The 25,947-nt window shown below is 43.4% G+C and overlaps 1 protein-coding gene across 1 annotated transcript in view; it reads left to right on the top strand.

Annotated features, from left to right (window-relative positions):
* The window catches only part of hao2 (hydroxyacid oxidase 2 (long chain)), a 65,235-nt gene that overhangs the window by 3,768 nt on the left and 35,520 nt on the right, over positions 1-25,947 (top strand). Inside the window, exons 3-4 of the mRNA XM_070892706.1 lie at positions 20,930-21,213; positions 23,530-23,748. Of these exons, the coding sequence (XP_070748807.1) occupies positions 20,930-21,213; positions 23,530-23,748 (503 nt within the window). The remainder of the gene's footprint in view (positions 1-20,929; positions 21,214-23,529; positions 23,749-25,947) is intronic.

Below are 25,947 nucleotides of genomic sequence, written 5' to 3'. Positions count from 1 at the left end.
TGGATTCTGGAAAGGTCCCAGCAGATTGGAAAACCACAAATGTAATGCTCCTATTTAAGAAAGGAGAGAGACAGAAAGCAGGAAATTATAGACTAGTTAGCCTAACATCAGTTATTGGGAAAATGCTGGAGTCCATTATTAAGGAAGTAGTAGCAGGACATTTAGAAAATCATAATACAGTCATGGTTTATGAAAGGGAAATCATGCTTGACAAATTTGCTGGAGTTCTTTGAGGATGTAACGAGCAGGGTGGATAAGGGGGAACCAGTAGATATTGTGTATTTAGATTTCCAGAAGGCATTTGATAAGGTGCCACATGAAAGGTTACTGCACAAGATAAGAGCTCACAGGGTTGGGTATAATATATTAGCATGAATAGAGGATTGGCTAACTAACAAAAAACAGAGAGTCTGGATAAATGGGTAATTTTCAGGTTGGCAAACTATAACTAGTGGGGTGCCACAGGGATCAGTGTTGAGGCCTCAACTGTTTACAATCTATATTAATGATTTGGATGAAGGGACAGAGTGTAATGTAGCCAAATTTGCTGATGATACAAAGATGGATGGGCAAGTCAGTTGTGAGGAAGATGCAAAGAATCTGCAAAGGGATATAGATAGGCTAAGTGAGTGGGCAAAATTTTGGCAGATGGAGTATAGTATGGGAAAATGTGAGGTTATCCATTTTGATAGGAAAAATAAAAAAAGCAAATTATTATTTAAATGGATAGAGATTACAAAATGCTGCAGTGCAGAGGGATCTGGGGGTCCTTGTACGTGAAACACAAAAAGTTAGCATGCAGGTACAGCAAGTAATCAGGAAGGCAAATAGAATGTTGGCCTTTATTGCAAGGGGGCTAGAGTATAAAAGTAGGGAAGTCCTGCTACAACTGTACAAGATGTTGGTGAGACAACATCTGGGGTACTGTGTATAGTTTTGGTCCCCTTATTTAAGGAAGGATGTACATGCATTGGAGGTGGTTCAGAGAAGGTTCACTAAGGTTGATTCCTGAGATGAAGGGGTTGTCTTATGAAGAAAGGTCTATATTCATTGGAGTTTAGAAGAATGAGAGGTGATCTTATTCAAACGCATAAGATTCTGAGGGGGCTCGACAAGGTAGATGCAGAGAGGATGTTTCCCCTTGTTGGGGAATCTCGAACTAAGGGGCATAGTTTCAGAATAAAGGTTCGCCCTTTTAAAACGGGAATGAGGAGGAATTTCTTCTCTCAGAGCGTCGTGAATCTTTGGAATTCTCTACCTCAGAGAGCTGTGGAGGCTGGGTCATTGAATATATTTAAGGTGGAGTTAGACAGATTTTTGAATGATAAGGGAGTCAAGGGTTATGGGGAGAGGGCATGAAAGTGGAGTTGAGGCCAAGATCAGATCAGCCATGATCTTATTGAATGGTGGAGCAGGCTTGAGGGGCCAAATGGCCTACTCCTGCTTCTATTTCTTATGTTCTTATGTTATGTTGAATGGCCGACCCCTTATTCTGAGACTGTGACCTCTAGTTCTAGACTCCCCAGCTAGGGGAAACATCCTCCCTACATCTACCCTGTCAAGCCCTGTAAGAATTTTGTATGTTTCAATGAGATCACCTCTCATTCTTCTAAACTCTAGAGAATATAGACCTAGTCTACTCAATCTCTCCTCATCGGACAATCCCCCCATCCCAGGAATCAGTCTGGTGAACCTTTGTTGCACTCCCTCTATGGCAAGTATATCCTTCCTCAGGTAAGGAGACCAAAACTGTACACAATACTCCAGGTGTGGTCTCACCAGGACCCTATTTAATTGCAGTAAGACGTCTTTACTCTTATACTCAAATTCTCTTGTAATAAAGGCTAACATTACATTTGCTTTCTTAATTGCTTGCTATACTTGCATGCTTAACTTTCAATGATTCGTGTACAAGGACACACAGGTCCCTCTGAACACCAACTTTTCCCAATCTCTCACCATTTAAAAAATACTCTGCTTTTCCATTTTTCCTACCAAAGTGGATAACTTCACATTTCTCCACATTATGTTCCATTTGCCATGTTCTTTCCCACTCACTTAGCCTTATCCATTTGAAGCTTCTTTGCATCCTCCTCACAACTTACATTCCCAACTAGCTCTGTATCATTAGCAAACTTGGATATATTACATTTGGTTCCCTCATCCAAATCATTGATATAGATTGTGACTAGCTGGGGCCCAAGCACTGATCTTTGCGGTATCCTATTAGTTAAAGTCTGCCGATCTGAAAATGATCCATTTATTCCTACTCTTTGTTTTCTGTCTGTTAACCAATCCTCAATCCATGCTGGTATATTACCCACAATCCCATGAGCCCTAATTTTGTTCAATAACCTCTTGTGTGGCAGCTTATCAAATGCCTTCTGAACATCCACTGGTTCCCCCTTATCTATTCTGCTAGTTACAATGTCAAAAAACTCAAACCGATTTGTCAAACATGATTTCCCTTCCAAACTTATTATTATTTTCTAAGTTCCCTGTTACCATGTCCTTAATAATAGATTCTAGCATTTTCCCTGCTACTGATGTCAAACTAACTGGTCTATAGTTCCCTATTTTCTCTCCCCGTCCTGTCTTAAATAATGGGGTTACATTAGCTACTTTCCAATCCGCGGTAAATGGTTTTTTAATCTATTGAATTTTGAAAGATGACAACCAAGGCATCCTCTATCTCTATAGCCACCTCTTTCAAATCCCTAGGATGTAGGCTATCAGGTCTAGGGGCTATCAGCTTTCAGTCTCATTAATATGGTTGCAGTCGTGTTAACAAAGACATGCGAACACAGCCACATGATGAAATACAATTGTTGTGAGTTTTGGACACCAGTTCCTTTACATCACTGCAAGCATTGTAAAACCAATGAGTAACCAAAGATCAATATATTCCATAGTTTGTGACTTTCTATTCCCACAGCATGAAATGATGTAAAGGCACTTTTGGCCATCACTATGATGGTCTCTAATGCCATTATTTTTAAGTCTAAGTAGTAGCGGTGTGAATTGCATGAAATTCCAGGTCGCATTGATTTTAATGGGGCCATGACTATTATAATTTCCTTCTCGTTGTGTCAGCAAGGGGCAATGGTGGAGCAGCACAGAAGTCTCAGCAAATGATGGCATAAATAATGGAACAAGGTACTTACACCTTCATTTACTGGAATTTCTGTGCCATAATAATGGCTTAAGGCACTATGGCACAAATATTCAGTGAATTTAGGCCAAATGCTTTCCTGTGGGCATGACTATTGGAACAAAGTGGGTAAACTAATGTCCAATGATAACTACCTTATAATTCATGAAAGGGAATAAGTTCACCCTTTTCCTTGGGCTGAAACTGAATCTAGGTCCAAGAATTGAAATGACAGGACTCTAATGCAATCCTTTCAAAGTTAAAGATGATCAAAATCTTATGGCCAAGAAGTCAAACAAATAAAAATGTAGAAGCAAAATACTGCAGAAGCTGGAAATCTGAAATAAAAACATTAAATGCTGCAAATACTCAGCAGGGCAGGCAGCATCTGTGGGAAGAGAAACAAAGTTAACATTTTGGGTCGATGATCTTTCATTAGAACTGGATAAAGTTAGAGATATAACTGGTTTTAAGCAAGTGCAGAGGCAGGGAAAGGCAGAGGGAGGGAAATAACAAAAGGGAAGGTCTGTGATAGGGTGGGAGGCAGGAGAGATTAAACGACAAAAGGAATGATTCTACAAAGAAAAAGGAGATGGTCATGGGACAAGTAAAGTGACAAAAGATGGTCTAGAAAAGGTGTAAATGGGAAGAGCAGAATCATCCACAGCTGCCATCTGAAAAAATGGGAGTAGAGGTTATGGTCTGAAATTGTTGAACTCAATCTTGAGTCCAGAAGGCTGTAAAGAACCTCATCGAAAGATGAGGTGCACTTCCACAAGCTTACATTGAGCTTTGCTGGAACAGTGTAAGAGGCCGAGGACAGAGAGGTCAGAGTGGGAATGGAGCAGAGAATTAAAGTGCCACGTTTGCGGACTGAATGCAGGTGTTCCACAAAGCGGTCACCCAATCTCCATATGGATACTAGTGTTTCCGATATGTCTTCATTTTTCTTCAACCGAGGATTCCCCTCAACCATAATTGGCATTGCCCTCGACCATAAGAACATAAGAAATAGGAGCAGGAGTATGCCACCTGGCCCCTCGAGCCTGCTCCACTATTTAATAAAATCATGGCTGATCTGATCATGGGCTCAGCTCCACTTCCCTTCCCGCTCCCCAAAACCCTTTATTCCCTTATCGCTCAAAAATCTGTCTATCTCTGCCGTAAATATATTCAATGACCCAACCTCCACAGCTCACTGGGGCAGAGAATTCCATAGATTCACAACCTGCTGAGAGAACAAATTTTCCCTCATCTCAGTTTTAAATGGGTGGCCTCTTATTCTGAGACTCGTCCCCTAGTTTTAGTTTCCCCTATGAGTGGAAATATCCTCTTTGCATCCACCTTGTCGAGCCCCCTCATTATCTTATATGTTTCAAAAAGATCACCTCTCATTCTTCTGAACTACACTTCAAAAATACTTCGTCAGATGTAAAACGCTTTGGGATGTCCTGAGGTTGTGAAAGGTGCTATATAAATGAAAACATAAAATCAAAGATTGTGGAGCTGAAGTGTACAATATTGCACAAAATAATAATGGAAACATATCAAGTGCTTCTATCCATTACCACAGCAGGAACATATTATGCTGGTGGTATTTTGGCTAACCCAGTTGATCAGCCCTTCTTATACTCTAATCCAATGGCAAAATTAATTAACTGATTCATGTAAACAAAGAGGAGTTCCTAGTTCTCCAATATGGTTAATTAGGTGATGCCATGTAACTTGAAAGGCTGCTTTCCCTTTTGAGGCATGCTATGACACATCTTGTAGGGAACCATTTCCAGAGCAGGAGGTGCTAGCCTTTTGGTACTATAGAATGATCCTCATGGCTGGAACCAGCAGGTTCCATACCAGTTGGCCATTATATTTAGGATTGGTTCCTCTGTCAATTGTTCAAGATGATTTTGGCATTGTGCCTATTGCATGTCAAGCATGTTACAGTACCAGGAAACCGTAACTTATCTTTCAAAGGCTAAAAAATTGCTGTCCCTTTTAAACTGGTGGAAGCCGGCCTGTTGTTGACCACCCTCTCTCAACCAACAACCATCAACCATCAAAACAGATTAACTGCTTATTCAACTCATTGCTGTTGGCGGGACTTTGCTGTGTTTGCCCAGTAAACATTAGTGACTACACTACAAAAGTAATTCATTAGTTATCAAATGTTTTGACTCATTCTGAGGATCTCAAAAGTGCTTTATAAATGCAAGTTCTTTCTTCTTGTTTATTCGTAATGGAAATGAAAACAACTGGCTGTGTTGTTGTTACGAATAGCTTTTTATTTGTAACAAATTGGGAAAGTAGCTGAAAATTGATTCCATGTTGATTCAATAAGAAAGCTGGGCGGCTGAGATATTTCATCAAAGCCAAGATATGCTGGACGGACAGAAAGCATCACTGTTGTGCTGTATTTTAAGAATGTCAACTGAAAGGTTCAGTGGCAATTTTTTTTATAGCTTTGTGCCAATATGATGTTGATGACATGGGGCTAGATTTTGCATTATTGTCCAAATCGCCCAAAAGTAGCCGATATTTCCAGTGTTAGTGTTTATATTGGTTTTTGTGATCGCCGGAATATCGCCTATTTTCAAACCCGCGAGTTTCCACTTTATTAATTTGGGGGCTAGCCGTAGCGATGTGAAATGGGCATTAGCATTTTTTTTCAGTCGTGCAAGGCCAGCGTCCATAGCAACGGCCTTTTCCCGTGTTTTAGGAGGTTAGGGGTCATCTGCACATGTGCAGAAGAGAGTGAAAGAGGAGAGATAGAGAGAAAGAGAGAGGAGAAAGCTGGTGGAGAGATTGTAGTGTTATTGGATTATTGGAGAGCCTGGAGTTATTTTTGAGCTTTTCAACCTATTTTTGAATTGTTTCTGATTATTTGAGATGGATTCAATTGAAATTATTGAAAAAGGATGAGGGAGGAGGAGGAAGAAGGAGTGGCGGAAACAGGAGAAATGGGAGGACGTAGGCGTGCTTTAGTGAGGAGACCAATGCTGCCTTAGTGACAGAAGTGGAAAATAGGTGGGCACAATTGACCCAGGGTCAGTTGAGGTGGCCGATACTCACTGTTAGAGCTTATACTTAGGCAAGCCATGTTGCTCATGATTTGGCCCCTTGCCCATTGTTGTGACTTAGTCATAATTACACTGTTTAGTATAATGAAGCAATAATTTTAGGGAACAGACTCTATGGAAGTTAATTAATACAAATTGCATCTGTGTATTATCTTATCGCTCAAAAATCTGTCTATCTCCGCCTTAAATATATTCACAGCTCTATGGGGCTAGATTTTCCACGTTTTTTGCATGCTTTACGCCCACTTAAGGTCCATATTACCACTGAAATGATTTATAACGCCCATATATCGCCCATTTAGCCACAAAATGGAAACTGACGGGCATTTTTCGGAAACTTATCGACGAGCGTTACTTTCCCCATGTGCGTAACGCTGGGAAAAAATAATATTGCCTGCCCACTTTTTTTGGGCGGAATCATCAGAATGGGCGAAATCAACGCCCATATCACCCAGCGTTACTTTCCGCACGGAATTAACGCCGAGATTCAAAAATACCGCCCGTCCACTTTTTTTTTCCGTAAATATCATATTTGCCAAAACTAGCGGCCATGAGATCGCCCAGCGTCACTTTCACCATTTTGCATATATCGCCCACAATATCGCTCGCCCAAAAAAATGCCCGGAAAAAGTAGAACTAATCACAGCGTTATGGACGCCATGTTCTACATCACATGTCGCATCATTTAAAAGGCTGCTCTGCTTCAACCTTGGAGGAGCTCGGATGTACTCTGGAGGTCGTTGGCGTTGATGTGAACATCTATACAACCATCTTTACCATACTGTGACTGGTTGGAATTTAATAGTTGTCTTCATCGGGGCATTCATTGTTTGTGACCAATCGGTGGAAAACAGAGAGCTAGTGCAATGGGGCCTGTCCTTTCTCACCCTCTCTTGATGACCAATTACATGCTGCAGACTCGAGATGGGTGAAGTTACACGCCACAGCATTATGTGCCCAATGTAAGACATGCCAGACTGATGAGGAGGGCCAGACATTACATCCCCCACAAGTACAGGGACAAGCGGTCTTACCTCGACTTGCCCAACACCGGAGACTGCACTTCCACAAAGAGGTTATCACTGAGGTATGCCAGCTCATAAGGGGAGATCTGCAGCCTGCCAGCACCATCAGTACTGCACTGTCCATCAAGGTCAATGTCACGCGGCACTGCTGTTCTACGCGTCGGGTTCTTTTCAGCCCTCAGCTGGCGACACTTGCGGTCTGTCTCAGCATGCCACACATTCCTGCATTAGACAGGTCACTGAAGCCCTGTATGCATGCAGGAGGGACTTGATCAGCTTCCCTATGACCAGGGATGTACAGACTGAGAGGGCTCAAGGATTCTCCAGAATTGCAAACTTCCCCAAGATGCAGGGAGCAATAGACTGTACGCACATTGTGATGCGGGCACCTTTTCAGGATGCAGAGGTTTTCAGGAACCGCAAGGGATTCCACTCCGTGAATGTCCAACTGGTTGTCGACCACCAGCAAATTATAATGGCAGTGAATGCTAAATATTCAGGCAACATCCACATCCTGCATGAGAACACTGTCTCTGACTTGTTTAACAATCAGCCACAAGGTCAATGCTGGATGCTTGGTGACCAAGGATATGGCCTCGCCACCTGGCTGATGACCCCCCTGCGTGACACCCACACCGAAGCTGAGAGGCGATACAATGAGAGCGACAGAGCCACTCGCAATATGGTGGAGAAAACCATTGGATTGCTTAAGCAGCGCTTTAGGTGCCTGGACCACTCAGGAGGTGAGCTCCAATACCACCCTGAGCAGGTAGCTCAATTCGTGGTGGTGTGCTCCATGTTGCACAACTTGGCTATCAGGAGGGAACAAGCATTGCCTGATGAGTCTGACAGTCCACCTCACCAAAGAAAGGAAGAGAAGGACGAGGAGGCGGAAGCTGACATCGGCCCAGACAATCAGGCTGACACTGAAGCCATGCCTCCGCTCCCCAGTAGACCACATGAAAGGGCCCGTGATGGCATGATAGCTGCAAGAGCCCTACGTCAGGAGCTCATCAATGATCGCTTTGCCTGAAAGAACGTTGGTGTTATTTACAAGGCTGACACACCGCTGGGTGTGCAGGTCATAAATCAATGGTGGGCATCACCTTGGTGACAGTTAAAGTTTAAGTTGATTGAAGTTAATTGTAATTATACCCCTTTGATGTTAAAGGAATCACCAGCGTGTAATGGTGTAGCTATCTGAGCCAATGCGCAACAAGGTTTTGTTAAATGAAAAAAACAATTAAACCGAACAGTTGTCTGAAATCATCAGTATTTATGTAAAATCCAACCCTTCCGCTCCCACCCGCTGCTCTTCCCCTCTTCTACCCTTCCCCTTCCCCTCCTGACTCCAAGCCGCCTGGCCAAGGAGCTCCTCAGGCAATGTTTCATTGAGGGAGGGGGGGGATTAACGGCCGAACCGCTGCTTGGACGGATACGGGGGAAGAAGGTCCTGAGGTGGGAATATGCTCCGAGCCAGAAGCAAGATGCCTCGCGGCACTGCCGTTCTACGTGTCGGGTTCTTTTCAGGCCTCAGCTGGCGACATTTGCGGTCTGTCTCAGCATTAGACAGGTCACTGAAGCCCTATATGCATGCAGGAGGGACTTGATCAGCTTCCCTATGACCAGGGAGACACAGCGTGAGAGGGCTGTAGGATTCTCCAGAATTGCAAACTTCCCCAAGATGCAGGGAGCAATAGACTGTACGCATATTGTGATGTGGGCACCTTTTCAGGATGCAGAGGTTTTCAGGAACCGCAAGGGATTCCACTCCCTGAATGTCCAACTGGTTGTCGACCACTAGCAAGTTATAATGGGACCACTGGGAGCCCTCTGCCACCAGTATTCCTGGCTACCAGCTCCAGGGCCTCCACCATCCCTTCAATGTTATATCTTATTTGTTGGACAGAAACTCGGTGCCAACTATGTTCTTGGTGCTTAGTAGGCTTCTTACTGCTGGTGCATCTCCCCTGTGCCTCGCAGAATATCCAAACAAACACACACCACACCCACACACGTCTTCAGTCCCTTTCAGCTCCCTCTCTCTCTGTCTCCTCTTCTGTGCATGTCATGATGACCCTTGACCTCCTGAATCACGGGAATCGAGCGTTGCCATGCTGTTGCAAAGGACGGCGACACTTTACGGCAGAAGGTCAGCGAGATTTAACGCTACCGCCCATTTCATATCGCTCGCGGTAATGCCCAATTTAAAAAATAGAGACGAGGTGCTTTGAGAATGCGCGAGAAGCCGGTGATCTGAAAACCCATTTTTACCGCCCACGCCGGAAATAATGCCCATTTTTGGGTGATAAGCACAAAAGTGTAAAATCTAGCCCATAGTCCCTTAGTTTTAGTTTCCCCTAGGAGTCAAATATCCTCTCTGCATCCACCTTGTCAAGCTCCTTCATTATCTTATATGTTTCGATAAGATCAGCTCTCATTCTTCTGAACTCCAATGAGTAAGGCCCAACCTACTCAACCTATCTTCATAAGTTAACCCCTTCATCTCCGGAATCAGCCTAGTGAACCTTCAATGCAAGTATATCCTTCCTTAAATACAGTGACCAAAACTGTATGCAGTACTCTAGGTGTGGCCTCACCTATACCCTGTACAGTTGTAGCAGGACTTCTCTGCTTTTATACTATATCCCCCTTGCAATAAAGGCCAACCTTCCATTTGCCTTCCTGATTACTTGCTGTACCTGCATACTAACTTTTTGTGTTTCATGCTCAAGGACCCCCAGGTCCCTCTGTTCTGCAGCACTTTGCAATTTTTCTCCATTTAAATTATAATTTGCTTTTCTATTTTTTCTGTCAAAGTGGATAACCTCACATTTTCCAACATTATACTCCATCTGCATAATTTTTGCCTACTCACTTAGCTTGTCTATATCTCTTTGCAGATTTTTTGTGTCCTCACAATTTATTTTCCCATCCATCTTTGTATCATCATCAAACTTGGCTACATTACACTCGGTCCCTTGATCCAAGTCATTAATATAGATCGTAAATAGTTGAGGACCCAGCACTGATCCCTGCGGCACCCCACTAGTTACTGTTTGCCAACTGGAAAATGACTCATTTATCCCTAATTGGCTGTTAGTTATCCAATCCTGTTGACTCTGCTTGATTGAATGATGCTTTTCCAAATGTCCCGCTGCTGTTTTTTAATAATGGACTCCAGCATTTTCCCAATGACAGATGTTAGGCTAACTGGTCTATAGTTTCCTGCTTTTTTTCTGCCTCCTTTTTTAAATAGGGCTGTTACATTTGCGGTTTCCCAATTCACTGGGACTGCCCCAGAATCCAGGGAACTTTTGTAGATTACAACCAATGCATCCACTCTCTCTGCAACCATTTCTTTTAAGATCCTAAGATGTAAGCCATCAGGTCCAGGGGACCTGTCCGCCTTTAGTTCCATTATTTTACCGAGTACTACTTTGTTAGTGATAGTGATTGTATTAAGCTACTCTCTCCCTATAGCCCCTTGATTATCCACTATTGGGATGTTTTTAGTGTCTTCTACCGTAAAGACCAATACAAAATATTTGTTCAATGTCTCTGCCATTTCCCTAATCCCCATTATTAATTCTCCAGTCTTATCCTCTAAGGGACCAACATTTACTTTAGCCATTCTTTTCCTTACTATCTGATAGAGAATTCAAACAGGCTGCATTCAGACAGGCTGTGCTGTTACGTGAGTGAGAGCATGGTGCATTAAGTCATCAATCAACTTGACATTTTAGGACCTTTGGTAGCGAGCCAATTAAAGGTTAACAGTATATCAATTGAGCCAATAAGGTCAAAGAAGGCGCGTTCTGTTATGTAAACTGAGCCAGGTATAAGAACAGCCATTTTGGCCATGTGGTCACAGAAGGACAAAAGCCTGGCTTAAAGCCAAGAGCTTGTTGCAGCTGCCAGAATAAAAGTTATGTTAAAACTACAACTGGAGCTCGTATTTCATTGGAAATTAAGAGATCTAGCAATTTTGGCGTCGCGAACAGGATCGCTGAGGGAAGAAATTGAATTTTGGACATCGGACCTACATACTGAGGTAAGGACTCCTCTTTATAAAAGTCCTCGGTCAAAAGTCTAAATTCACCTCTCCTTCTACGCAATTCCGAAAGCCTCCGGTTTGTGAACCCTCCAGTTGGTAGTCGACTCGAGCTCCCATAGACGTCTAACTTCGGTGGTGTGTTAGTTAATTAATCACCGACCTATTGATCGGCTGGAAAGCCTACGACTCGAGACCCCAGTAAAGAAATAAGTATTATGGCAGCAGGAGATAAGAGCAAAGAATTGCCTACAACTGTTAAAGGTGGGCAGGCACCACCTGAGGTTTTGACAGATGAAATCCTCGAACAGTTGAAAGAATACATAGAGCAACAATTTGACTTATCTAAAACCTGTATTAAGATCGAACAAAAGTACGGAACCTCCAAAGGATAATGGTCCTTGGACGAGATTAAAAGGGTCTGGGGAAAAACGACCCGTATGAAAAATAAAGAGCAAATCTGATGGTCCCTAGCCGTTATGGGACAGATCCGACAGCGGAATGAAATTGTAATGCGTTCCCAACATGATAGGGACCTGACCAGTACAAAGGACCATTTGCAAGCTGTTTGTGCACAGCTGCGACAGAAAAGACTTGAACTTGAAAAGTCGGAAGTGGAAGTTAAAGATCTTAAAGGTGAAATTAAAGAATGGAAAAAATCATTAGGTCAAGAGACAGCAATAGGAAAAAGAAAATGTATCGGTCAATTCCCAGGGTACCCATGTTTGGATAAATTAAAAGTGCAAACCCGAGGACACGACCGAGGAATAGGTACGGATTCTGAATCCTCTGACGATATAGGGTCGGAGGATGACGAATTAGGGGTGCGCTTTGCCCCGTAGTCAAATGAGAAGAGACTGCGGAACCAAAAAAATGAGGAAAAGGGTGTATGCAGAATACTTATTTCATGATCCGACAGACCCAGGGAAAATTGATAAATGGTCCAAGGAATTGCCCAATCCAAAGAAAGGGGGAGTGAAAACGTAGGACTAATTGGACCGCTTAAGAAATATATATCAACTTCATCCCTGGGACGGAGTGCAAATTTTGACCATAATGGTGCCAAAACTCAGGGAAGAAAATTGCACGACAAGGTAGAAGAAGCTTTGGGGCAGGATGAGCAAGAATTAGACGCAGGATGGGAGGCAATTAAACACTGGCTGCAAGCCTTCAGTCCAGCTAAGACAGACTGGGGAAAAATTGCAGCCTGCCAACAGAAAGGAACAGAGGAGGTCCTGGAGTATGACGAGCGGTTTAGATGCACGTGGCTAGAACATTCGGGTATGAATAATACGGATGAGGAAATGGATGAACAAGTGTTTGGACCCCTGAAAGCAGCTTTCGTGGCTGGTCTAAAGCCAGAACTGTCCAAAATGCTTAAGGTAGTGTTACCGGACTGGGAAGGTAGAGGAACTACCTTTGCAGGAACTACCTTTGGTGGATCGATGTAACCAATTAGATCGGGATATGGGAGCTAAAGTCCGAGCTGTACAGGCTATGGGATGGAAATCCCAGGATTCCGATAAACAGTCATTAGGAAAATTACCCGGAAAATGTCATTATTGTGGGAAAGAAGGTCACTGGGCCAAGACGTGCAGGGCAAAACAGAAAGGTCGTGGCTGGGGAAGAGGACGCAGCCAGGGATACAATTCAGCCAAAAGCCAGGCTTGTCACAAGATAATGACCTCATAGAAGCATTTAAGCGACTGACAATACAACAACAGAAGGAGTTACTTGGGATAGCAAAAAACTATTAGAGCCCACCCTGGCCCCCCTCCTCGCACTAATACAACAAAGGGGAGATGGGCTATATATAACTGTGAGGGTGGGCGATAAGGATGTGGACTGTCTTTTAGACACAGGGGCGGAATTAACATGCTTACCCCTACAATATGGAGACTTTCTGCCGTTGGATGGTAGGGCACGTACAGCCTATGGAGTTGGGGGGCCATAAAATGGAAATTAAAAGGACAATACCGGTACTTATGGGCTGGGTCCACATGAACTAACCATGCCGGTCTGGATAGGCCCAGTAGATCAACCCCTTTTGGGAATGGACGTTCTAATCCAAGTAGATTCATCGTTGCATTTTGAGGATGGTCGGGTGACATGGTCAATTAGAACTTTGAAGAAAGAAGAATTGAAGGAACACCCGATATGGGCTAAAGATAAGAACGATTGTGGCCTACTCCAGATGGAGCCTGCATCAATTACCGGGACCAAGCCTCCATGCACTAAACAGTATCCCATCAGTTCAACTGCCATCGCGGGAATCTTACCAGTTATTCAGCAATTGGAGAAACAAGGGGTGCTTATTAAAATGCATAGCTCCTCCAATAGCCCCGTGTGGCCGGTACAGAAATCTAATGAGACTTGGCATTTGACTGTCAATTATAGGAAAGCTAACCAGTGTATTGATCAAAAAGCTCCTTTGGTCACAGATCCCTCCACCATTTTTAATGCCCTCAAACCGGAACATAAATATTTCTCGGTTATAGATATGGCCAACGGATTTTGGTCGGTGCCTCTGGCACCGGAGGTTCGACAGTGGTTTGCTTTCACGGTCCAAGGACAACAGTATACTTGGACCCGGTTACCGCAGGGTTTCCACAACAGCCCTATGGTATTCCACATGGCTTTACAAAGCCATTTGCGAGAATTACCTCCCCTGTCATCCACAGTCATCCAATATGTAGACAAATCTTGCTAGCTTCAAACACGGAAGAACAGCATGAACAAGATTTACGAGCTTTGCTGGGCCACCTTTGGCTGAAAGGACATAAAGCCAGCATCGACAAAGCACAAATATCCCAAGAAGAGGTTGTATACCTGGGACAAAAGATTTCACAAGGAAAGAGAGAACTTACCCAGGATAGAACTGCAGCCATTCGGGCTGCTAAAAAACCCACCACTATTCAGGAACTGAGGTCTTTTTTGGGATTGTGTAACTTTAACAGAAATTGGATTGACTCTTTCACACAGCTTGCTCAGTCATTGAATGATATCTTAAAGGGGAAACGTGCCTCTAAAGAAGCCATCACCCTCACTAAGGAACAGCAAGAGGCCTTCCTGAGTTTGAAAAAGGCCTTGTGTTCGGCACCGGTTCTGGAAATCCCCGACAGTGGTAAGCCATTTACCCTGTTTGTCCATGAGAAAGAAGGATATATGACAGCTATACTGACACAAGAACATGGGGATCGGCAAAGACCTATTGGCTATTATTCGGCAAAACTGGATGCGGTAGCCCTCAGATGGGGAAGTTGCCTAAGGGCCATGGAAGCTACATGACGAGCGGTAATGATCACTGCGGGTCTAGTCCTCGACCAAAAGCTGATTGTCAAATGTCCCCACACCGTACACGCTTTGCTGTCTATGAATAGAATGTCTTAGGTGACAGCAGCTAGATGGATCCGCTGGACAGTAGTTTTGGAAGCTCCTAATCTCCATATCGTCCAGGCCAGCCCGGTTAATCCCACAACTATGCTCCCGATGTCAGAATCGAGGGAGCAAGAGGGGGGAGAATGTGAAGAGCATGACTGCATGGAGATTTTAAAAGAAACAGAAGAAGCAGCCTTAGCAGCAGAGGAGCCTCTGCACAACCCAGACCTCATCCTGTTTACAGATGGTTCCTCCTTTGTTGACAATGGTACCAGAAAAGCAGGATGGGCAGTTACAACCTTATATGAGGTAGTGGCAAAAGGACGTTTACCCTCAGGAACGTTAGCACAACAGGCCGAGTTACGGGCCCTGTCAGAAGCATGTCAAATAGCAGAAGGACAGACAGCTAATGTCTGCACAGATTCGTGTTATGCTTTTGGAGTCGCTCACGACTTTGGTATGTTATGGCGGAAAGGAGGATTCCTCACTGCTGCTGGTACACCTATCCGAAATGGAAAAGAAGTCCGAGACTTACTGGAGGCCATACAATTAACTCAGGAAGTATCCATCCTGAAGTGTAAGGCCCATACCAAGGAAAATACCACGGAAGCACAGGGAAATGCCCAAGCCGACCAGGCAGCTAAAGATGCCGCCTCACAGGGCGTTTCCCCCAGAAGAACCAACACAGATGTGCAGATTGAAAACACTTAGGACTCTGACACGAGACCATCAAACAATGCAAGACGAGTGCTCCCGAGAGGAAAAATGGACATGGATTGAGGCAGGAATTAAGCTATGTGAAGATGGTGTCTGGAGACAAAGAGTTACCAACAAGCCAGTCGCGCCACATGCGCTTATGCCATTTTTAGCCCAACAGATCCACTCGTGGGGACACTTGGCCTCACAACAGATGACAGCATGGTTCCAGAAAAGCTGGTAGGGTCGGGAATTTAAAAAACATGCCCAGCTGGTAGCAGACCGCTGTGTGGTCTGCCAGAAAAATAATTCTGGACCCATCACGGTAATGCCCCAACTGAGGCCCCCTGCCCCTGTCAGACCATTCCAGCATCTGCAGGTTGATTATATATCTCTTCCTTCATGCCAAGGATACACTAACATTCTTGTCATGGTCGACAGATTCTCTAGATGGGTAGAAGCTGTCCCAACTAAAAGAGCCAAACAGCCAATCACACTGCAAAGGTCTTGTGTAAGGATTACATTCCCCGATGGGGAGTCCCGAGTAGCATTGACTCAGATTAGGGAACACACTTCACAGGTGCTGTCTGCCAAGAAGTCTGTAGGTTACTGAACATTACGTGGGATTTACACTGTCCTTATCATCCACAATCATCAGGACAAGTAGAACGAATGAATCGAACTCTGAAACAACGGCTTGCCAAAAATCACCAAGAAGGAACATCATGGCCCCAGGCACTACCAATAGTGCTATGTAGTATTAGGGCAACCCCGAACAGAACTACAGGTCTAAGCCCATTTGAAATTATAACAGGAAGACCCATGTCGCTGCCAGGAACTATCGATTTACGGAAAGCTGATGTTCATTTAATGAGTGACACTTTATTATCATACTGTCAGGACCTAACCAATGCTATTAGTTCTGTTTCCCGACAGGTATCGTCAGCTTGGGGTAATCCACCCGAAGGAGGACACGACATCATCCCGGGAGTCTGGGTGTATGTGAAAAAGTTGCATAAAGAACCTTTGGGTGCCAAGTGGGAGGGACCTTATCAAGTGTTAGTGACCACCCAGGCAGCTGTTAAAGTCCAAGGAAAGAAAGCCTGGATCCACGCTTCACACGTTAAACGAGCACCCGTAACTGAAGCTGAAATCTAATAAGGACAATTGCTTTTTGCCGAAATGTATAAATTTATTGTATTACTGATTGTAGGTATTCTAGGCATAGGCCTACTTCTTACTAGCCGACCCTTTGCACCAAAGGGAAATAGTAGGGTAGCAAGGGAATTACATGTAAACACCTTTTTATATATGTCATACATTTATGCCAAACAAGGTAACATTTCTGGTTGTTGGAGGTGTGCGCATATTCCTATTCACTCAAAGGGAGGGATTCCCTTGAGGCCAGTTCCCTTGAATATCTCGGAAATGGCTGAGTGGATAATTAATCAAAACAAAACAGGCAATGTGTTTCAGGATATGGAAAACTGGGCACGTAAATGGACATCAGCAGGTTACAATCTGACTACCTTTGAAGGGGGGGTACCAACCGTGCTACAATAATTCGAAACGGCCCCCATTTTTTGTTATCACTAATACAACGGGAATAGGAAGACCGGGGGAATCGGTCTGTCTGATTAGAAACATCAAAGGAGGCCAAAATATGGGGTATAGTAACTGCTCCCGGAATTATAATGTAATCAAGCCACGGAACCGTCCAAACTGGGCCGATGTGGGAATTCTTAACTTAATAGGGATTCTGAATAAAACAGATGGAAAAGCCTGGACAGACCCCGGAGTGTTGCTGACAAAGAAACAGCTAACCTTCATTGCCTATAATGGCACCTATTGGGTGTGTGGCCACAAGGCCTACCCTTGGTTGCCCCAGAATTGGATGGGATCCTGCTATTTAGCCTATATTGTGCCATACATGTATCATATAAAGTCACTGTCGGAACATCTACACCGTCCTAAGAGAGCTATCACAGAAACAGAGAGGTTCTTTGCCATTCTGATCCCTAGGTATGGGACCGCCAGACTGGCAAGGGAATCCATTAACATGGCATCTGTTGTGGAACGGGTAGCCAATGATACCTCAGAGGCCCTAGTTAAAATCAATGCAGAAATGCTATCAATCCGCACAGTAGCCCTACAGAATAGACTGACCCTTGACTACATCCTGGCTGAAAAGGGAGGTACTTGCGACCTACTCGGAACTGAGTGTTGCACATATATCCCAGATAGCTCCGAAGAAATTACCCACTTCGCGGAGCATATCCAAAAGGAGGTAGAAAAACTTAAGCAACCCCCATCATTCACTTTGTGGAGCAGAGCCACTGAATGGCTAGGTTCAATAGGAACTTCATTGGTGGAAGGTTTAATTCTGTTTGTTGTAATTATTCTGCTTTTATATTGTTTGTTTATGTTGATTAAATGTTGTTGCGACCAGGTGGCTGCAGCCCCTAAGATGAGACACCTTGCAGGTCCCAGCAGACCGTCTGTACGTGGCACAGGGGTATGTTATGCTTAAGGGAAGGTTGTTTACTGGTTGAATTAAGATATTGATTTGGATTAAATTGGAATAAGGTTAATTAACCTACTAAAACCAGACTTCCATTGTGGCCACGATGGAATTCGGGTCGGTGTAAATTTGTGTGGCAGCTACTAATCCGGACATGTGGTGAAACACATCAACAAATTTTAGAAGGAAACTCTATTAACATGTATGAAATTATTTTGTAGAATGTTTAACCAGTGATAGCTGATGTTTTATGATTCAGTTTGTGAAAGAATCAAAGGGGGGATTGATAGAGAATTCAAACAGGCTGCATTCAAACAGGCTGTGAGAATTCACAGACCCCAAATCAGAGCTGTTACGTGAGTGGGAGCATGTTGCATTAAGTCATCAATCAACTTGACATTTTAGGACCTTTGGTAGCGAGCCAATTAAAGGTTAACAGTATATCAATTGAGCCAATAAGGTCAAAGAAGGCGCGTTCTTTTCTGTAAACTGAGCCAGGTATAAGAACAGCCATTTTGGCCATGTGGTCACAGAAGGACAAAGGCCTGGCTTAAAGCCAAGAGCTTGTTGCAGCTGTCAGAATAAAAGTTATGTTAAAACTACAACCGGAGTTCGTATTTCATTGGAAATTAAGAGATCTAACACTACCTGTTTTTATATTTCGTGCTAGTTTACTTTCATAATCTATCTTCCCTCTATTCATTTTTTAGTCGTTCTTTGCTGGCTTTTAAAAGTTTCCCAATCCTCTGGCCTCCCACTAGTCTTGTTCAAATTGTATGCCCTTGTTTTCAATTTGATACGATCCCTTATTTCCTTAGTTAGTCACGGATGGCTATCCCTTCTCTTAGTTTTTATGTATCCCAACAGTGAATAGTCAAGGGGCTATAGCAGGGGAGGAACTTACCACAATCACAGTCACTAAGGAGGTGGTACTCAGAAAGATAATGGGACTAAAAGCGGATAAATCCCTTGGAACTGATGGCTTGCATCCTAGGATCTTAAGAGAAGTAGCGGCAGGGATAGGGATAATTTACCAAAATTCCTTGGATTCTGGGGAGGTCCCAGAAGATTGGAAAACTGCAAATGTAATGCTCCTATTTAAAAAAGGAGGCAGACAAAAAACAGGAAACTATAGACCAGTTAGCCTAACATCTGTGGTTTGGAAAATGTTGGACTCCATTATTAAAGAAGCAGTAGCTGGCCATTTGGAAAAGCAAAATTTGGTCAGGCAGAGTCAGCAGCAGGGCATTCTGGGGGAGAGGGTGAACAGCCAGAGGTCGTAGTCCTCATCGGTACCAATGACATAGATAGGAAGAGGGATGAGGTCCTGCAGGCAGAGTATAGGAAGCTAGGAGAGAGATTAAAAAGCAGGACCTTAATGGTAGTAATCTCCGGAAAAGCAATGTGTGAGGAGGACACAAAAAATCTGCAAAAGGACAAAGACAGGCTAAGTGAGTGGGCAAAAATTTGGCAGATGGAGTTTTATGTTGGAAAGTGTGAGGTCATGCACTTTGGCAGAAAGATATCAAAGAGCAAGTTATTATTTAAATTGAGAAAAATTGCAAAGTGCTGCAGTACAGCGGGACCTGGGGGTCCTGGTGCATGAAACACAAAAGATTTGTATGCAGGTACAGCAAGTGATCAGGAAGGCCAATGGAATCTTGGCCTTTATTGCAAAGGGGATGGAGTATAAATGCAGGCAAGTCTTGCTACAGTTATACAGGGTATTGGTGAGGTCTCACCTGGAATACTGTGTACAGTTGTGCATGATCATTGCCGTTCCTTTTTTACAACCCTCGATGCCCATTCTTTTTCCTGCACGTCTGTTCTCACCCCTTCCCCTTCCTCCCAGAACCTCAAGAAGGTTCCCTTTGTCCTACCCGTTCACCCCAACAGCCTCCACAGAGGATCATCCTCTGCCATTTCTGCCACCTCCAGCGTGAACCCACCACCCTCCCCTCCCCTTTCAGCATTCCAAAGGGACCACTCCCTCGGCGACAGCCTGATCCATTCCGCAGTCATCCCCTCCCCTTCCCACGGCACCTTTCCGTGCAAGCGCAGGAGATGCAACACCTGCCCTTTTGCCTCCTCTCTTCCCACACCCAGGGCCCCAAATACTCCTTCCAGGTGAAACAGCAATTTACTTGTACTTCTTGCAGTTCAGTATACTGTATTCGCTGCTCACACTGCCGTCTCCTCTACATTGGGGAGACCAAATGCAGATTGGGTGATCGCTTTGCGTAACACCTCCGTTCAGTCCGCAAGTGTGACCCTGAGCTTCCGGTCGTCTGTCACTTTAATTCTTTGCTCCACTCCCACTCTGACCGCTCTGTCCTCGTCCTCTTAAACTGTTTCAACGAAGCTCATCTTTCGATTCGTGACGTTATAGCCTTTTGGACTCAAAATCGAGTTCACCTATTTCAGACCATAACCTTTGCCCCCATTTTTTCAGATGGCAGCTGTTGATGATTCTGCCATTCCCATTTACACCTCTTCTAGACCATCTTTTGTCACTTTACTTGTCCCATTACCATTTCCTTTTGCCTTGCACCATCATTCCTTTTGTCTCTCCAATCTCTCCTGCCTTTCACCCTCTCACAGACCTTCCCTTTTGTTCTTTCTTCCCCACCCCTTTCCCTGCCTCTGTACTTGCTTAAAATCTGTAACATCTCTAACTTTTCCCTGTTCTGATGAAAGATCATCGGCCTGAAACATTAACTCTGTTTCTCTCTCCACAGATGTGGCTTACCCTGCTAAGTATTGCCAGCATTTTCTGTTTTTATTACAAATATAATGGGTTTCATCAGACCTGCAACTGGGGGATACGGGCACCTTTTTGTGCACCTGCTCTTGCAGATACCCTGCTATATCTCTAACTTTATCCAGTTCTGATGAAAGGTCATCGATCTGAAACATTAACTCTGTTTCTCTCTGCACAGATGCTGCCTGACTTGCTGAGTATTTCCAACATTTCATGTTTTAAAAACTAACGTGGATTTTGATCAGTGTTTGCGTGTTGTTTTATAGCTGCTGAAACCATGAACACTTGTTACATTGCCAGCACGTACGCCACCTGCTCTGTGGAAGAGATTTCAACTGCAGCACCAAATGGATTTCGATGGTTTCAGCTTTATGTCTACCGCAACCGTAAACTCTCCGAGCAGTTAGTACACCGCGTGGAAGCACATGGATACAAGGCCATCGTCCTAACTGTGGATGTCCCTTTTACCGGCAAGCGGAGAAATGATATCAGGAACAATTTTAAGCTACCACCTCATCTCAAAGTAAAAAATTTTGATGGCGTTTTTGAGGTATGGATATTTCATGAACAGGTACAGAAAATATTCAAAAAGGCTGATGAAATGCTGGCCTTTATATCTAGAGGACTAGCATACAAGGGGGTAGAAGTCTTGCAGCAGCTATACAAAACCCTGGTTAGACCACAGTTGGAGTACTGTGAGCACCACACCTTGGGGGGAGTGCAGCGTATGTTTACCAGAATGATACCCGGACTTCAAGGGTTAAGTTACGAGGAGAGATTACACAAATTAGTGTTGTATTCCCTAGAATTTAGAAGATTAAGGGGTGATCTGATCAAAGTTTTCAGGATATTAAGGGGATCAGATAGGGTAGATAGAGAGAGAAACTATTTCTGCTGGTTGGGGATTCTAGGACTCGGGGGCATAGTCTAAAAATTAGAGCCAGACCTTTCAGGAATGAAATTAGGAAACGCAAAGGGTTGTAGAAGTTTGGAACTCTCTTCTGCAAACTGCAATTGATACTAGATCAATTGTTCATTTTAAATCTGAGATTGATAGCTTTTTGTTAACCAAAGATATTAAGAGATATGAGTTAAAGGCAGGTATATGGGGTTAGATCGCAGATCACCCATGATCTCATTGAATGGCGGAACAAGCTCGAGGGGTTGAACAGCCTACTCCTTTTGCTATGTTTCTATTTTCCAATGTCCTAAATATATATAATGAAGTTAACTGATCCCAGCTAGGATGGTAGCAGTGTCACGCTAATTGGCCTCAGCACCACTGGGTTTGGCGGCGAAAGTTGGCCAGGCTCACCACTCCGGATCGCTATTTGGCAAATCCTGCTGAAGTATCTATATGTGGATGCTGGTGAGGACCAGATCAGGGTCGCTTGAGGTGGCCGACACTCACTGTTAGGGCTTGTGCTTAGGCAAGCCATATTGCTCATGAACCATAATTTGGCAAAAGAGCTAAAAAAAAATTGCAGGGCTATGGGGAAAGGGCGAGGGAGTGGGATTAGCTGAAGTGCTCTTGCAGAGAGCTGGCACGGGCTGAACGTGCTGAATGGCCTCCTTCTGTGCTGTAACCATTCGATGATTCTATTCTACCTTCAGGAGAGGACAGGAGTGGATAAAAATAATGAATAAAGCTGGCAAAAAAAGGTGGAAAAACATCTTCAGCCTGTCTTTCCCAGCTATTCTTTTCACATTATTTACTCCTTGCCCCAACTATATATTGAGATACTTGAAGATCAAGCCCTAAAAGTTTGATTGTACACTACCTGTTTATTAGGCGAGAAACCGGTGCCGAAAGGTACAATATGAACATGCTCAGTACACACCAGAAGTGCACCACGTGCTATACTGGTTAGGCTGCTCTGTAGTTGTGCAGGGAGCTCACATGAAACAGACGTTAGACCCTCGTATTGTATAAACAATGGGCATAACACCTGTTTCAGACCCCTTCACCAAATTGCATCACGACTGACCCCATGTGCTGTGCATGCTGCGGTCAGTTTTCTCGGGCGCACAGCAAACAAACCAGCATTCTTTAAACCGACCAAAAAGCATAACATTTTATACTTCCTGAATCCGGAGCTAGGAGGAGTAGGGGTGCTTCTTCTGGTTCCACAGGAACACCGTGGGCCGTTGGCAGCCAGTGCTCATCCTCCTCCCGATTGCCTCAACCCCTCTCTCGCGAACATACCTGCTACCCTCAGTCAGCATCTCAGTCAGCCGCTCTTGCTTTCCTCTGCGACTGGGAAGCTGCACCTGGGGTGCAACTGGTGCCTGCAGATCGCCGATAATATACAAGTGAGCCGGCAGTGGACCTTTTGTTGGCCTCATTAGGCATGTCCATTTCGAACATGATCCAATTTCTAGGCCCAAGTTTCTATGTACATTTCTAATATTTATGGGCATAATGCACCTAATGAATTTTCAAGCATACACCAACTATGTCTGCTGTTCGGTACCTAGATATATAACATTATTATAGTGCATATTTGCACACTAAATCATGAAATTCAGTAAGCAATTATTTCTATTCTGAGTTAAAGGTCTACAGTTAAAAGCAATCCTTGTCATTGCTTAAAATCAATAATCTTAAACTCAAATATTTGTGTGTGTATAAACTAACTGTTTGCTTTTTTATGTCACATAACTGATATTGAAAAGCTATCTGCAGATCAAGTTTAGAAACCATCAATACACTCCCAGATCATCAGTCCCAATTGAGATAGAATTGAGCCAAAAGGATTTAAAGTGTCTGGACGAAATGCACAACTTCTACAACCCTCAAGTTGAGTTTCCCACATAATGAAACGTCACTTTCTACTGTACTGATACTACACTCCTATCCGAACAGGATCTTAACGGAGCAGAGGTATATGGAGTACCAGCCAATTCTCTGGATCCGTCAATTTGTTGGAAAGATATCTACTGGCTTCAGTCATTAACTCGCCTGCCTATAATTATCAAGGGTATTCTAACCAAAGAAGATGCAGAGCTGGCAGTGGAACATGGTGTCCAAGGTATCATTGTGTCAAACCATGGAGGGAGGCAACTTGATGGAGGCCCAGCTACGGTCAGTTTATCTATCTCTCTCACATTCCATCCTTCTTTCCTTCCTCACTTTCTTTCATCCATGACTAACTGTTTGCCTTGAAGTATAGTCACTGTTATTATGTAGGCATGCATGACAGCCAATTTGCACACAACAAGCTCCCAGAAACAGCAAATCAAATGGGTGACTAGTTAAGCTGCTTTTAGTGGTGTCGGTTGAGGCGGGAATGTTGACCAGTAGACCAGGAAAACTTACTGCTCTTCCTCGAACTGTGCTACTTTATGTCCATTTGTATGAATAACTTGGGCAGTAGACAGGGTTTTAAGCTAATGAAGTGGGGGGTGCAAGGGCAGGATTGAGGAAAGAGTAAATTTAAAAGCAGCAAGAGAAATGTTAAGGCTCTAGAGCAGAGCAGAGTTTTGGGTAAAAATAAGCAGAGTGGGTCAGGAAGGGACAGAGAGAGTAACAAAGGTAATAGGGCATTACTGACAAAGGTCACATCAGGGAAAAATAGAAAAAAGTCAAAGCTAAAGGCACTATATCTGAATGTGCGAAGCATTCGCAACAAAATAGATGAATTAATAACGCAGATATAAATTAATAGGTTTGATCTAATAGCCGTGGTTGTAAAGTTGGGAACTAAATATTCCAGGATACTTAATTTTTAGAAGAGATAGGCAAAATGGAAAAGGAGGAGGGGTAGCCCTGATAATAAAGTATGGGATAAAGACAGTAGGGAGAAAGGATCTTAGCTCAGAAAATCAAGAAGTAGAATCAGTTTGGGTGGAGCTAAGAAACAGCAAGGGGCAGAAAACACTGGTGAGAGTTGTTTATAGGCCCCCAAACAGTAGTGGTAATATAGGGCACAGTATAAATCAGAAAATTAGAGGCGCATGTAACAAGGGTAATACAATAATCACAGGCGACTTTAATCAACGTATAGACTGGGCAAATCAAATTTTCAGTAATAGTGTGGAGGACGAATTCATGGAATGTATACAAGATAGTATGTTGAGGAACCAACTAGAGAACAAGCTATTTTAGATTGAGTATTATGCAACGAGAAAGGGTTAATTAATAACCTTGTAGTAAAGGGGCCCTTAGGGAAGAGAGACCATACTATGATAGAATTTTACATTAAGTTTGAAAGTGATTTAGTTAAATCTGAAACTAGGGTCTTAAATCTAAACAAAGGAAACTAAGTAGATATGAGGGAAGAGTTGGCTAAGGTAAATTGAGAAACTACATTGAGTGGTATGATGGTAGACAAGCAATGGCTAGCATTTAAAGAATTAGTACATAATTTACAACAAATATACATTCCTTTAAGGCACAAAGGAAAAGTGGTCCAACCATGGCTGACAAGAAAAGTTAAAGATATTATTAGATCAAAGGAAAAGACTTATAATGTTGCCAAAAAGAGCAGTCAGCCTGAGGATTGGGAGGACTTTAGAATTCAGCGAAGGAAGACCTAGAAATTGATAAAGAAAGGGAAAAAAGAATATGAGAGTAAACTAACAAGAAACATAAAAACATACTGTAAAAGCTTCTATAGGTATATAAAAAGGAAATGATTAGTGAAAGTAAATGTGGGTCCGCTACAGGCTGAGACAGGAGAAATTATGATGGGGAATAAGAAAATGGCAGAGAAATTAAACAAATACTTTGGTCTGTCTTCACAGAAGAAGACACGAAAAACCTTCCGGAAATAGTGGAATACCAAGGGTCTAGCAAGAATGAGGAACTGAAAGAAATTAGTATTTGTAAAAAATTAGTACTGGAGAAATTAATGGGACTGAAAGCCGATAAATCCCCTGAACCCGATGGCCTACATCCTAGGGTTTTGAAAGAGGTGGCTATCGAGATAGTGAATGCATTGGTAGTCATCTTCCAAAATTCTCTAGATTCTAGAATGGTTCCAGCAGATTGGAAGGTAACTAATGTAACCCCGCTATTTAAGAAAGGAGGGAGATAGAAAACGGGGTACTACAGACCAGTTAGTCTGACATCAGTAGTAGGGAAAATGCTAGAATCTATTATTAAGGACGTGGTAACAGGGCACTTAGAAAAGAATAATAGGATTGGGCAGAGTCAACACGGATTTATGAAAGGGAAATCATGTTTGACAAATCTGTTAGAGTTTTTTGATGTTGTAACTAGCAGAATAGATAAGGGGGAACCAGTGGATGTAGTGTATTTGGATTTTCAGAAGGCATTCCA

This window comes from Pristiophorus japonicus, chromosome 11 (genome assembly GCF_044704955.1).
Source record: "Pristiophorus japonicus isolate sPriJap1 chromosome 11, sPriJap1.hap1, whole genome shotgun sequence".
NCBI lineage: Eukaryota > Metazoa > Chordata > Chondrichthyes > Pristiophoridae > Pristiophorus > Pristiophorus japonicus.
The sequence above is the reverse complement of the archived record's forward strand: the minus strand, read 5'-3'. Positions and strand labels throughout refer to the sequence as shown.